Genomic DNA, 14,975 nt, shown 5'->3' with positions numbered 1-14,975 from the left:
GAATAAAAAGAGAGTATATATAGGCAAAATTAGGGTTCAAATTTTTTGGGGGAAAGGGTGAAAAACAAATAGGAAAAGGGTCCATTCAAAATTCAAATGCCATAAATTTCTTTCACCTTTGAAGAGAGGCATACTTTTTCTTGAGGTTTTAACTCATTCCGAAAGGGGAAATGGGGATGGACGGGTGGGATCGAATCACTCATCCTTGGGCGTGATGTGGATCGATCCCACACTACAAGGACAGAGGACGCAGCTACTTTTTTGCTGCAGGTACCAATTGGAGAAGGACGCTGCAGGAAGAAGACAACGAAGTTGCTGTCTTCTGTGTATTTGACGTCGTTTGGAGTCGCTGTTAGCGTTTGGACCGCTGTTGACGTTGTTGTTTTTGGTCGTTGTGCTGTTAGCGTAAAAGAGGAGAAAGAAGTTGTTGGGTTTTTTTAGTGAATAGAAAAGTGGGCTAGCTCAAGGTCAGTTTAGGAGTATTAAAAGTGGGCTGGTGGGAATAGAAAGAGTGGGCTGGGAATTGCTGGAATTATAAAAGAGGTGGGCTGGGCAATGTGGGCTTCACGTGAGAAACGACAACTTTGAAAATAAAAAAGGTTGATTGTTGGAATTGGCCGAAAATTATAAGGAACATAGCCCAAAGCTTGGTCTCAAACAATAATTAGGTGTTAAAATATGAGATGACTAATTTTGCAATTCCAAGCATGACTATTGGATTACAATTATAGTCAAATAGCATTTGAAACCTAGCCAAATTGAGATAATTCAATGAAATAGGCTAGGACTTGAATAAGACCAGTTAATATTAATTAATTAATGAGCTTCTTAATTTCAACAAAATAGAATAGTTAATTTAATTATAAACTAATTAGTTAAAAATATAAACACTTATATAACTAAAATAATTAACCAAATATTTTTAGACGATATTCGAATGTTCATAAAATATACTGATTATATACATAATTATGTAAAACATAATATATTATCTAAAAAATTATAAAAATGATAAAATTAATTAAAAGTGACTTGAAAAATATTTTGCACCTTATAAAAACCAGTTATTTCGAATCGTTTGGAATTTAAGAAGCTCAATGATTAATTTGTATTGTAAAGGTCCAAAATTGGGTGTCAACATTTAGCGTAATATAATTAATACAAATACACAAAATAAAATATACCCAAGGAAAGACAGACACAAAAAGGATTTTTTTTAGGAAAAGAAGACAAAAACACATATATAAAATGTAGAATGAGTAAAGAAAAAAAGAAAGAGAAAAAGAGAAAAATATACAAGTGATACACACAAAGAAAAACACAATAAAAAGACTAAAAAGGAGCAAATAAAATGAGATATGGAGAGAGAGAGGAGAAATGCTAAAAAGGTGAAGTGTAGCTATAAAATATAATTTTTTAAAGTATCATTATGTATAGTCATAAATACATAACACATGCTTACTAAATCGTGTAAAAATTTCTGAAATTTTAAAAATGACTAACTTTTGTGCCTAATAGAAATTTATAGCTATATTATTTGGATATTTACCATTCATAACAATAGGAGAGTAACTAGCAATATTGAAAGAGATGAGAAATACAATTTGTATTCGACGAGTACTTGTCTCAGTGAATAGAATCTGGTGCAAACATACTGATACAAGTTGTATTAGGTACATACATGTTAAACAAAATACGAGATGTATTAATTTTATTTATTCACGATACATAAATAAAAAAATAAAAAAATACAAATTGTATTACTTGTATTTATTCACTCTTAATTTCTTGTATTCATTCTCGATATAGAAATACATTTTGTATTCAATGTATACACCGCTTTTGTACGTTGATGCAATCATTAAAGCCATACAATTGAATTGATAAAGTAGATTCAAGTATCTTCTACTTTTTCATATGTATTAGTTTCCTATATTTGACAAAATATAATCGATACAAACACTCAAAGCAAAATACACAAAAGAAAATCATGTAAAGAATTTTCAGGAAAAAAAATAAAAAACACATTTATCAAATGCGATAATGTATATTGAAAAGAAGGAAAAAAAAGGCTATAGAAGAAGCAAATAAAGCTAGAAAAATGAGAGAGGATATGAGGAATGGAGAGATATGAGTGAGAGAAAGAGGGAAAAAAGAGATTAGAGGAGAGATGCTAGAAAAAGTGAAGTTTAGTTATAAAATATAATTTTTTTAGCTATAGGTATATGTAATAAATACATAACACATATATCATGTAAAATGTTTTTTGCTATTAAATGGATCTGGTTGATAGGGGTGGATTTATTAACTTATTTATTATGTACCCTTTTGTTTTAACAAGATTTTATTTTTTAAAATAAAGAGTAAATGATAAAAAAAAAAACATCTAAACTATTCCACTTTACATATTGAGTTTGAGAAAAGATAACCAAATGATCCTCAACCTATTACTTGATTCCCAACTATACACTTATACTTCACGATGGTCCTATTACCCCTTGATACGCCCAAATTACACCTTCTTAAAGAAGTATAAACGTTCGTTGCCAAATAAAGAACCTAACTGAGGTTAGGATCGATCTCACGAGGAATATGGTCTAGACTTAAGCCAATTTACAGTTATTTGTACTTTTAGTTAGGTTTACTTTCGTAAAAAAGGGGGAATTTGTAAATAAAGTAATAGTTGATTGATTTGTTGTAACAAGTAACAAGTAAAAATGATTTGCAGTTTGTAATATCAATATGAGATGAATATTAGGGCACAAATGTTCCCCACAAGTTCTTAACGCAGGAAGCCTAATAATAGTAACTCTTTCCTAGTGTTAACATGCAAGATTGATAAGTTAGNTGGAGAGATATGAGTGAGAGAAAGAGGGAAAAAAGAGATTAGAGGAGAGATGCTAGAAAAAGTGAAGTTTAGTTATAAAATATAATTTTTTTAGCTATAGGTATATGTAATAAATACATAACACATATATCATGTAAAATGTTTTTTGCTATTAAATGGATCTGGCCAATTGGGGTGGATTTATTAACTTATTTATTATGTACCCTTTTGTTTTAACAAGATTTTATTTTTTAAAATAAAGAGTAAATGATAAAAAAAAACATCTAAACTATTCCACTTTACATATTGAGTTTGAGAAAAGATAACAAAATGATCCTCAACCTATTACTTGATTCCCAACTATACACTTATACTTCACGAGGGTCCTATTACCCCTTGATACGCCCAAATTATACCTCCTTAAAGAAGTATAAACGGTCGTTGCCAAATAAAAAACCTAACTAAGGTTAGGATCGATCCCACGAGGAATATGGTCTAGACTTAAGCCAATTTACAGTTATTTGTACTTTTAGTCAGGTTTACTTCCGGAAAAAGCGGGAATTTGTAAATAAAGTAATAGTTGATTGATTTGTTGTAACAAGTAACAAGTAAAATTGATTTGCAGTTTGTAATATCAATATGAGATGAATACTAGGGCACAAATGTTCTCCACAAGTTCTTAACACGAGAAGCCTAATAATAGTAACTTTTTCCTAGTGTTAACATGCAAGATTGGTAAGTTAGGTATCTCCTAAGTGATTGGTCGTCCAAGGAGGGAATTTCACCACGCAACTTGATCGGTTTACGGGTGTATGCTTTAGTAACCCTTACCATTAACCCCAAATTAGCCCTCACAATAGGTGGGTCAGGTTATTAGATAGCAGATTATCACGCTAAATCTTCGTTGTTCAATCCCTTTCTCATTCATTACTTCCTTGGTCGAACAAGTAGGAATGAGACGAGTTCTAACATTGCACACCATTAAAAAACATTCAAAACGAAGAGATTAACAATACATGCATAAGCAGTACTATTTCAGAATTACTTAATTATCAGTCTTACATTGTTAATTATGCATGGTTCCCACAACCCTAGTTGTAGATTTAATTGTTCATGCTTGAGTTATCACAATTCATAATAGAGTTGATAATATAAATCATGAGCATACAATTAGAATCAATGAAATCTTGAATTGAAGAACAAACGCAAATTGCATAAACCAAACTTTAAGAATTAAGAGCTCTAAGTGTTTGCAATATAATTCTCAAAGCCAAAAACAAAGTATTGTAAAATGTATAACCACCCAAAAACGAAAATTAAAACTATTATTTATAAAAAACAAATCCTAAACCAAGTAGGAAAATGATGTCTTGAGGAAATTCAGTTTGGGCAGTGTCATCAACGGGTGGCTACCTACGGCTGGTCACACGAACAACGGCGCATGGTGCCATTGTTGCTCAGCAGTTAGCCAAAAATCCAGTGGATGGCAATGACATTTATGACCTATGGCTCGTAGGTCTAAGCACGGTCCGTCCTGTTCAATCGTTGTTCATAGACTGGAACTCATCTTCTCTGAAGTAATCGACGACCCGTCATCATACTTAAGGTTTGTCAGTCGCCTCTGTTATTCCACACTTAGTCCATTCTCCTAGAGACTTCATCTACGCCATCATGGCTCGTCTAGGGAACGACGGCTCGTAGGTGGGCTTGTCTGTTACCATTTTCCTACTATTTCAAGCCCTTTCAACACCAACTGTTCCAAACCTATTTTCTACAAAATCATAACAAAACACCATCACATTTAATAACAAAATGGCTAACACTCATGCACAACTCCAAGTTTAATTCATCAAAAGAAGTGTAAACTCACGGTACATTCCCCCCCTCACCTTCCCCTAGACTATTCTAAAGTGGAATAAATAATTTCTTAAATATTGAGTTGACACAGAGAGTGCATTTTACTCTTTTTGAGAGAGTGAGAAGCAATGAGCATGTAAAGCTTATTTTTATTATATTTCTGTTATAATTTAATAATTTATATTTTTTATTTTTCTATTTCTTAAAAACAAAATGGTCTTTCCTTTAATAGAGCAATTTATTTTTTTCACTCAATTTCATGGTGAATAAGAAACAACAGTCATAACACTTCTATATTCAATGGCCTGATTGTGCCAGCGATAGCAAGAAAATAATCAACGAAGAAAAGGAAGTCAAAGAATTAAGAAGATGAATTTGATGACAAATTATTTCGATGACTTTTTAATCTCTCTTTTCTTCCTACCTCAATTTTCATCTTTTTTATATACACAAATCAATCTTCTGAGTTTTGCAAAACCAATCATTAGACCTGTAGCTTTATTTACATACAATTTATAATCAGAGAAAGAAGTAAAATAAACTCAATTCGTTGTTCATCCTCCACAAAAATGTTGATTTTTTGTCTTCAACCCATTTGATGAATTTGTATTTTCAACAATACCCATTGATGATTTTTGTTCAGATTATCATTAGAAGAAGATTCTTGATAAGATTTTTTTTTTAAAATTGGTCCTTTTTACATTTTTAGCATCACTAGAAGAAGCTCTGTGTCACAATTCGAGTCTACACCCTGGAGGTGGTCGACACTCGAGAACCATTGTTGGTCCTGAAGCGAACCCAACCCTCATCCTAGCTGACTACAAGAGGAAGACTAACTCAAGCATACATAAGCTTAAAACTGAACTAAATTTCATTGAACTTAAATACTCAACCTTTTAAAAAGTCAGTACAATACTCAAAAGAAAGTAAATACAGAAAACTCCTCAACTTTGTCTATCTATGAAGCCTCTATTATTACATAAGGATATCGAGACAAGACCCACTACATCTTAAAACTACTAAATGTAAGGTAAAGGTGAAGTCCTCCGGAATATAAGAAGGCTCACCAAAGCTGACTGAAATATCACATGACCCTAACGAAAAGCCTGTTGGTGATCCTGAATACTTATATATGCATCATGAAATGATGCAGGGCAAATGACGTTAGTATATGAAATGTACCAGCATATAAGGGGAACTGTGCAACATAAGTATAAGCTCGAACTGAAATAACGAAGACATACTCACCTCGTCTCAACTCAATGTGACTCAAGATTACTCAACTTGACTCAAGAATACTCAACTCAACTCAACTCAAAGATACTCAACTCAACTCAACTCAGGATACTCAACTCAAACTCAGGATACTCAACTCAACTCAGGATACTCAACTTAACTCAGGGTACTCAACTCAAACTCAAGATACTCAATTCAAGCTCAAGATACTCAACTCGAAATGAAAGTAACAATAAAAGATGCTATATACATGAAACTTTTAAAACAATAGATAATAACTCAAATGTATATGACAATACAATAATAATCATTTCTCTTATTTGGGAGATTCTATAATCGACAACCATCAATATGAGCTACGTGATGATACAACGTCTCGCCCACACTGCCAGAACTGTCTTATACCTTTTTGAAGTATAAGACATTCTCAACTAAGTGGATCCACTAAGCTATGCTTAAAAAGCAATAAGGAATCATCTAAAATGTATGACCTTTTACCCATGTTGGCAGACATGGTTTANTAATCGACAACCATCAATATGAGCTACGTGATGATACAACGTCTCGCCCACGCTGCCAGAACTGTCCTATACCTTTTCGAAGTATAAGACATTCTCAACTAAGTGGATGCACTAAGCTATGCTTAAAAAACAATAAGGAATCATCTAAAAAGTATGACCTTTTACCCATGTTGGCAGACATGGTTTATGAGGATTTTAAGTTGTCTGAACTTATACCCATATCGATGCTCAATACTACTCCCAATAATATATACTCATGCTCATATGTTTAAAAACATAACTCTTCCTCTGGTTTGAGATAATTGTTGAAATTACCCTCTTAAAAGAGGTAACTGCTCTTGAAATATCTTTTGAACTCATAACTCATTTAGAAAACTCAGTTTCTCTTTTATCAATGTAAAAATTGATACCTCTGGGAATACATAGTCCCCTTATACTCTTACTCAACTCATACTTGAAAACTCTGTCTAAAAAATATATCAAAATCATATTGTAATATGATCATTGATGACTCGGAAAGTCATACCATACTGCTCATACATTGATGGCATACTCGATTGTCATACTAATCATGTTTTAGAAACTCTTTTCTCAAAACTCATCTTTACTTTCTCAAAACTCAGTTTAAGAAATCAAGTGTTGGCTTTAAAAAGCTTCTCAAAATTCATAACTCAACTCATAGGGTTTATGTGGAATTATGGACATGAACAACTCAAACTCAGGGATTTTAATAGCAATATGGAAACTCAATACTCAGAACTCAAGACTCAAGGACTCAAGAACTCGAAACTCAAAACTCAACGCTAGTACTCTTCATCATGGATGCCTAATTTATGGAGTTCATGCGAAATTATGGGCATGAATGACTCGACTAAAAGATCTCAATTACAATATACAATCATGAATACAACTTTTCTTATTCTCATACTCATTTACTCAAGTCTTAAAACAAATTAGAGATAATTGTAGAAGACTCAAAAGGACTTTTTCAAATTTTACTCTTACAACTACCTTGAATTTGAATTATGAATTCAAGAATCATGATTAGGATATATAGGATTTCTCAATGATTAGATGTAGTTTGGATAGTTATAATCAGGAAGAGAGTGAAGATACGTTTTAAAAGAAGTCAGACGGAATGAAAGATGGAAGAAGAACGGGGGCAGGCGACCCTAGCGCATTTTTGGCGCAGGGAGCCAACCCCTAAACTTTAGAACACCATTTTTGGTGTACTGCAGGTGTGGCGCGCCAACCCTCCTGGCGCATTGCGCCACCCCTTCCCCAGAATATTCTGACAAATTTTTCCTCTCGATTCTTGGACCTGATTCACCTAGAATCAATGGGTTACTTCCAAATTTCCTTAGATTTGTAAAGCCAACATAAGTAAACGAATTTCTACTCAACTTTCCTCAAGAACAACCCTCAAACTCATAACCCTCACCTCAAGAACTCATCAAACTCCAATAATAAAGATTGAAGAATGAAAATTCAAGAAAACTCATCATGAACTCAATATACGAAAGGGAAAAAGGACAAATATACCCCCGAACTATCATAAATGGTATGTTAATACCCTCCGTTATACTTTAAGGTTGTATATACTCTTACCGTTACTCTTTTGGATTGTATATACCCTTAATACTAACGGACAAACATGTGGCTTCATCTCAACCATTTAAACGATTTTATTTATTTATTTACCTAAGATTAAAAGATCCACCCGACCCACAACCAAATAACCAAATAATCAAATATTCATCTAGAATAAACCCAATGCATCCTCTTTAAAGTTTCAAACAACAACAATGATTCAACAACACAAATAGATTGTAAGAATATTTTCAACCTAGTGCAAAATTAAAATCAAAAGCTTTCCAACAACAACCACCACAAAAATATGTTGCACTGGTTCAATTCATCAAAATCTATTTCAAGAATATTTTCGAACCCTTTTAACCACAACAAATCAATTTGAGCTCAATTTTGTTTTATTCAATTGCAAATCCAATTTAAAGCTTGAAGCTTTATCCATCAATATTGGCAATATTTTTAACCTGTTTCAACAACAACTAATCAATTTAAGTTCAAATTTTCTTATTTGACTGTAAACCCACTTTTCTTGAAGCTTTGTCCATCAATGGTGATAGTATTTCTAATCCCTTTCAACAACAACAACATCAATTTAAATTCAAAATTTTTTATTCTATTGAAGACCCACTTTTAAACTTGAAGTTTTGTCCATCAATGGTGATAGTATTTCCAACCCCATTCAACAACAAATTGATTTGAACAACAAATTAAAATGGGTCTCTTGTTTTTCAACAAAAGTACATGCTACTGTGTCTTTGTTTTAATGAGATTTGAAAAAGAGTTGCAAATGAAGATGTATTGAAGAACAATTGTCTTTTGTTTAATTTAAAAGGTTTTGGGTTATGTTTTAATGAAGCAGGGCTCTTTGTTTTTTATTTTTATTTTAAATGCAACGGTGTTGTAATTTGGGTCATGGGTGGGTAAATTGAGAAAGATGGGTGGGTTTTTGGGTAAAAAAATAAATGAAATCGGGTAAATTGTTGAGATGAAGCCATGTGTCTGTCAGTTAGTTTTAAGGGTATACACAACCTAAAAGATTGACGGTAAGGATATAGACAATCTTAAAGTATAACGGAGGGTATGTACATACCATTTATGATTTTTCGGGGATATATTTGTCCTTTTTCCCTATATGAAATCTTATGAACGAATTTGAATGGAAAACTCATGATTGGCGTGAGGGTGAACCAACACATCACTATGAAAACTTACATAACTCGAAAGAATTAAATCTTTGGCGAAAATCCTCAAAGCTCGCAAGAATCTTGAACACTCTTCTTTTCTCCTCTTGAACTCCTCCCAAAACCCTAAGCGTGTTTAGGAATAACTAAAACGGATTCACATCAGTTTATACCCCTAAAATATCAACACAAATGAGCTAGGCTAGTGGTGGTAAGGAAAATACCAAATTAACTAGACAGGTTGCACTCAAACATGCATATCTCCTTCATTCGAATTTGAAATTTAGCAAACTCGGTGGAGTTGGAAAGAGGACTCGAAGACCTTCAATTTTATACTTCGGGACACCTAACTCATTTTGTGCTGAAAGTTATGGTCATTTAAAGTTGACCAAAGAATAATCTCATAGAGAAATTTAATTGGAAGGAAAATTTCCAATTCAACTTTATGCTATGAAGTTTTAGCGACCTTAACATCTAAGAAAATTTTGAATCACTCGGGAAAAACCTTATTCACCATAAGGAATGACTCGAGTCTTAACTTAGAAATTTTTGGGATGTTACACTCTGAAATCGTTTTAATGGTGAAACAAATAGTGGAGAGTAATGAAAATAAGAAGAATGGGGAAGAAAGTAAATAAAAAAATAATAAATTTTAATAGAAAATACACTGGTTAAATATGGGTTGGTGCGTGTATTTCACCACACAAAATAAATCTGAGTATTGCATTTTAGGGTGAAAGTTAATTCAATCTTGAAATAGTCCAAGTGGATGATAGGACCTCCATAAAGTATAAGTGTGTAGTTGGGAATCCAGTAATAGGTTGGGGGGGGGGGGGAGGAGAGGGGGGCATTTGACTATTTTCTTTATTGAGTTTCATACCTGAATCAGTGAAAATGTGAGTTTCATACATGAACTATCATCCAATAGTTAGTGAAACACACACATACGTTAACTAGACCAAATGTTTGTCTAGAAATGATTCTAGGTGCGTTTTCCCTTAAAATTTTCGTCCACCTGACATATATAACAACTTTATTTGCTGACACATTAATTTTATTAATATAATTTTAGTTGACTTTCTTTAAATCCTAATTTCTCCCCTTTCAAGTTAGAGATATCGGTGCCATGATAGAGACGAGACCACAACTAAGAAGGTGGAGAAGAAGATGGTGGATATCACAGTTGGAATAAATTAATTTATATGAGATTAGTTTTAACTTTAAACCTTCAACTCGTAACCTAATATTAATTTATTTATATTTCCCACTATGAAATTATTTTTTCATGTGGAGTACCACATTGCAGAATTTTTAAACGAAAAAGGTACACATATCATTAGAAATTAGTCTAGGTAGTTTTCCAAAAGTCATAGAAAGTACACATTGAATTGACTATATAATATAGCATACCTATACATGAGCTATACACTGACTATACATTATGATACATTCTAAAACTTACTATAACTTAACTATACATGAAATATACATTGACTATACCTCTGAACAATCCAAATTTTAAATATTAATCATCTTGATGTTTCGAGTCTTTTGATATATAATTTATTCGAAACGATTCATGTTTGCGATACGTCAATATTTTTATATATAAAAGAAAAGCCACAAGAAGAATCAGCATCATCAACAACAAGAAGAATCAACAACACAATCAACAAGAAGAAGAAGAAGCATAAAAAGAAGTAAGAAGAAGAAGATCAAGATGAAGCGGACCAAATTTTTTGTAAGGAAAAGTACCAAATGACCATTTATTACTTATTTTTTGAAGTGGACTAATTTTTGGGTAAAAAATATAACCTCATGCACATTTTGGCTAATTTGCCCGTCTATTTACTATTTACTGATAATATGTGCAAGTGCCGCGAAATTAATACTCCCCCGTTTAAAAAAAACGAACTCCTTTCCTTTTTAGTCAGTATAAAAAATAATGATCTCTGTATTTTTTGGTAATATTTTAATTTCAGCTTTCCACGTGACATGTTTAAAAACCACAAGATTAAAAGACAAATTTGTACATTTGACATAACTTTAATTTAAGACCACAAGATTCAAAAGGCTTTTTTATTTTCTTAAACTTTGTATCAAGTCAAACTAGACCATTCTTTTTGAAAGGGAGGGAGTATTAAAATTAACTCATCAGTAGAGCTGTTCAAAACCGAACGAAAGTCGATAATCCGAATCGAAAAAAAGTTAGTGGTTCATCGGCAATGGTTTATTGGTTTAACGGTTTTGATTTTTTATTATCGGGTTATCGGTTCTTAACGGTTTGAAGTTTTTCTTAACGGGTTAACCGATAGCTCGATAGTAAATTAATAAATTTATTTATACTATTTTGGTATATAAAGGTCCTTGAATTAGGATTTAGTTTCATATTTTTATTTCTGGCAGTATCAAACTTCGATTATTCTACAATGTATTAGTGTTGTTTTTTTTAGTAATATACAATTTATCAACTTATGTGCATGATTTATTTGGTTTGTCACCATGTTTCTAAGATTATTTATTTTTTGTGTCAAATCTTAACAGAAAATCGATAACGATCAGTAATTGATAAGCCAATATCTTAATGGTTCTTAACGATTTAGCATGTTTACAAACCAATAACCAATTAATTAAATCAATAAACTTTAAAATCGAACCGAACCAACGGATAAACAGCCCTACCCACTAGTCACCTAACCAAAATTAGACTTGAAACAACTCCCTTCACAGCGGGGGAAGAAATGAGGACACAAAATAAATTTCCTTGGCGGGAAAATCCTCTCTATTTTGAACCTATTGCATATCGTCATCTCTTCTAAACTGAACAATATTAGGGATACAGATACAGTACAGGGCATGGACAAATATTTGGATCCCTCTCCCATAAACCCTAAACCCACTAAGAGGTAACCATTTTTCTCTTACTCTTTACATTGGTGAACACAAAAAGGTATAATTTACTTGATTTTAGGTCACAATGGAAGAGAAGTCTACTCGAATTGAATGGAAAATTTGATCGAAAGTACCAGCATGATGTTTCTGGGTTACTCATGCAATCTTATTCAGAGGTAAAAATTATGCGTTTATGTACATTTTCATTTTCAATTTTCACTTTGGTTGCTCAATTGTGTTGTAATTTCCTTTCTTTTATATTTGAATTTGAAGGTTATGGTATTACCTCATACTTATCACATCCATGGAGCGCCTTGTCAAACACATGTACTACTAATCTATGCCTTTCTGTTTCCAATTGAGAAATGTAACATCATTTTCTCTTGTAGGAACTAAATTTTGTTAGTTTTGATTAGGTTTTTGTTTTACACCATTTTCCTTGATTTTGAAGGGAAACTTTGCATCACAGTAGCAATTTAGACGTGTGACGGTTTTTTTTTTTGGTAATATATCTATAATTTGTTCCTCCTCATTTATTCTTATGTGAGGTTCATTTCAGGTGAACTGGTTTCTTGGTGGAGTTGATGGTGCTAATTATAGTCAAAATCCGTTAGGGGGGTATTGTGGTCTTTTAATTTGTTTCAATTTATTTGGTTGTTGATTGGAAGCAACTGAATTATTACTGGTGTCCGAGTTTTGTCTTGTCGATGAGTCCTCTCTTGATTTCATGTCTTCTGTTTTCAGAGAGGGTATCTCGGCCTTGGAATTTGATAAAAAGGTAACTGCTGGATTACTAATCTCTGGAACTTGATCTGAAGCATTTGCTATTTCTTTCTTTTTCCTTTTTTTTTGGTCAGATTTCTTTCTTTAACAAGTTTGTTGTGTTCTTCTATTTGGAAAAAAATTGGGTGCTATATTTTTCCAGCTCCCATAGGCAATTGCATATTGACCTATAACTGCATTATCAGATGATTGAAAGAACAGTTTGTTCATTGCTTCTATTTTGTGGGACTAGATTAGATGCCAGTCTTGCTTAGAAGTGAAGCTACTATAAAACATAATGTAATCTGGAAGTTCTTCAAGAAATAACATTCTGTTGGCTAAATGGAAGTAATATAGGCTTTCATAATGCACTTCTTCATACCTTACAACAACAACAACAACAGCAACAACAACTACAACAACAACAACAACATACCCAGTGTAGTCTCACACAATTGGGTCTGGAGAAGGTAGTGTGTACGCAGACCTTACTCTACCTCAGAGGTGATATAGAGAGGTTGTTTCCAATAGACCCCGACTCAATCAAAGATAGTGTAGGAAAAGACATAATGGAAGTACAAAATACATTATATAGTGACAAAAACAACAATTAGTAACCTAGTAGTACTATAACAAAATAATACTACAAACAGTCTACACGAAATAATAAATAGTCACGGAAATCGATGAACAAGAAACTATAAGAGTAATCCTACAATTACTAGTAAGGGCACAAGACAAAACACTCATACCTACTAGTAGGGACACACTCCTACATACTAACCTTCTACCTTAATTCATGTCCTGACACCATCTTATCTAAGGTCATGTCTTCGGTAAACTGCAACTGTGCCATGTCCTGTGTAATCACTTCTCCTTAATTTTTCTTTGGTCTACCTCTACCTCTCCTGAATCCATCCATAACCAACCTCTCACACCTCCACACTGGGGCATCCGTGTCTCTCTTTATCACTTGCCCAAACCATCTCAACCTCGCTTCCCGCATCTTGTCCTCCACTGAAGTCACCCTACCTCATCTCGGATATCCTCATTTTTTAATTCTATCTCTCCCGGTATATCCAAACATCCATCACAACATCCTCATCTCCGCCACTTTCATCTTCTGAATACGAGAGTTCTTGACTGGCCAATACTCCGCACCATACAACATAGCTGGTCTAACGACCACTCTGTAGAACTTGCCTTTAAGTCTAGGTGTTAGATCAACAAAAATGTGTATTTCTGCTTAGAGTTAGAGATCTGAGTATTTTTATGCTAGTTATTTAATAGCTTAGTTAGTTTTATTGATTTTATAAGGAATGGTAGGAATACCAACAAATGGATCTTTGGGTTTTCATCTATAGCTATCTCCAGAACATGCCGAACTCTACCGAGATTGCTGAGTATGAGAAAATCCACTTGGACGTAAGGACTCTTCATAAATAAGTCACTCAACTATGTTTGTGCGTGCCCTTGAAGGTCCATTATCCTTACCGCAAATCCCACACACCATCTGTTTGCTTTTTAGAGACTATTCATTACCTTTTTATCTTCCAAATACAGATTTCTGTTTATTGTCTTCAGAGAGTTTTTCTTAACCATTGTCCTTCCCTTCTTTAATAATAAGCAATAAACCTAATAATCTCAGTCAGAACTTTTATTCTATTTTATTCTTTTGCTCCTTGAGCAACACTCCAGATGCCTTTTCCCATGAAGATTCCTATTATACTGGGAGATGCCTTACTCCTCAGAAGCAACAATAGCATTCTTTTGGAGGAAGGCTAATTCCAGTTAATAGCGTGTTAAATGGTATTCCAACATACCTGATGTCCTTGCTACTATTCCTGCCAGTATAGAGAAGAAGATTGACAAGATAAGGAAATATTTCTGTGGGAGGATAGTGCTTAGAACAAGAAGTTTCATTTGGTTAAGTGGAATACAATAGTTAGACACAAGGAAGAGGGGGGCTTAGGAGTTAGGAATTTAAAAGTTCATAACCGAAGTTTGCCATGAAAATGGTGTGGAGACTCAACGCTGGAAAGGTAGCCCCTTGGAAATCTGTGGTGGAAGGGTTTTGGGCTCCTAAGGCTGTGAATACACCTTACAGAG

General features: G+C 33.3%; 1 protein-coding gene across 3 annotated transcripts in view; it reads left to right on the top strand.

The window, feature by feature from the left end:
• Positions 1-11,981: 11,981 nt before the first annotated feature.
• The window catches only part of LOC125845287 (uncharacterized), a 30,030-nt gene continuing 27,036 nt past the window's right edge, over positions 11,982-14,975 (top strand). For all 3 annotated transcript variants that reach the window (XM_049524771.1, XM_049524769.1, XM_049524770.1), the window contains exons 1-5: positions 11,982-12,118; positions 12,184-12,280; positions 12,378-12,431; positions 12,664-12,722; positions 12,849-12,882. In XM_049524771.1, coding sequence (XP_049380728.1) covers positions 12,069-12,118; positions 12,184-12,280; positions 12,378-12,431; positions 12,664-12,722; positions 12,849-12,882 — 294 coding nt within the window. In that variant the 5' untranslated portion in view covers positions 11,982-12,068. The remainder of the gene's footprint in view (positions 12,119-12,183; positions 12,281-12,377; positions 12,432-12,663; positions 12,723-12,848; positions 12,883-14,975) is intronic.

The sequence above is a fragment of the Solanum stenotomum genome, chromosome 11, assembly GCF_019186545.1.
Source record: "Solanum stenotomum isolate F172 chromosome 11, ASM1918654v1, whole genome shotgun sequence".
Lineage (NCBI taxonomy): Eukaryota > Viridiplantae > Streptophyta > Magnoliopsida > Solanales > Solanaceae > Solanum > Solanum stenotomum.
The sequence above is the reverse complement of the archived record's forward strand: the minus strand, read 5'-3'. Positions and strand labels throughout refer to the sequence as shown.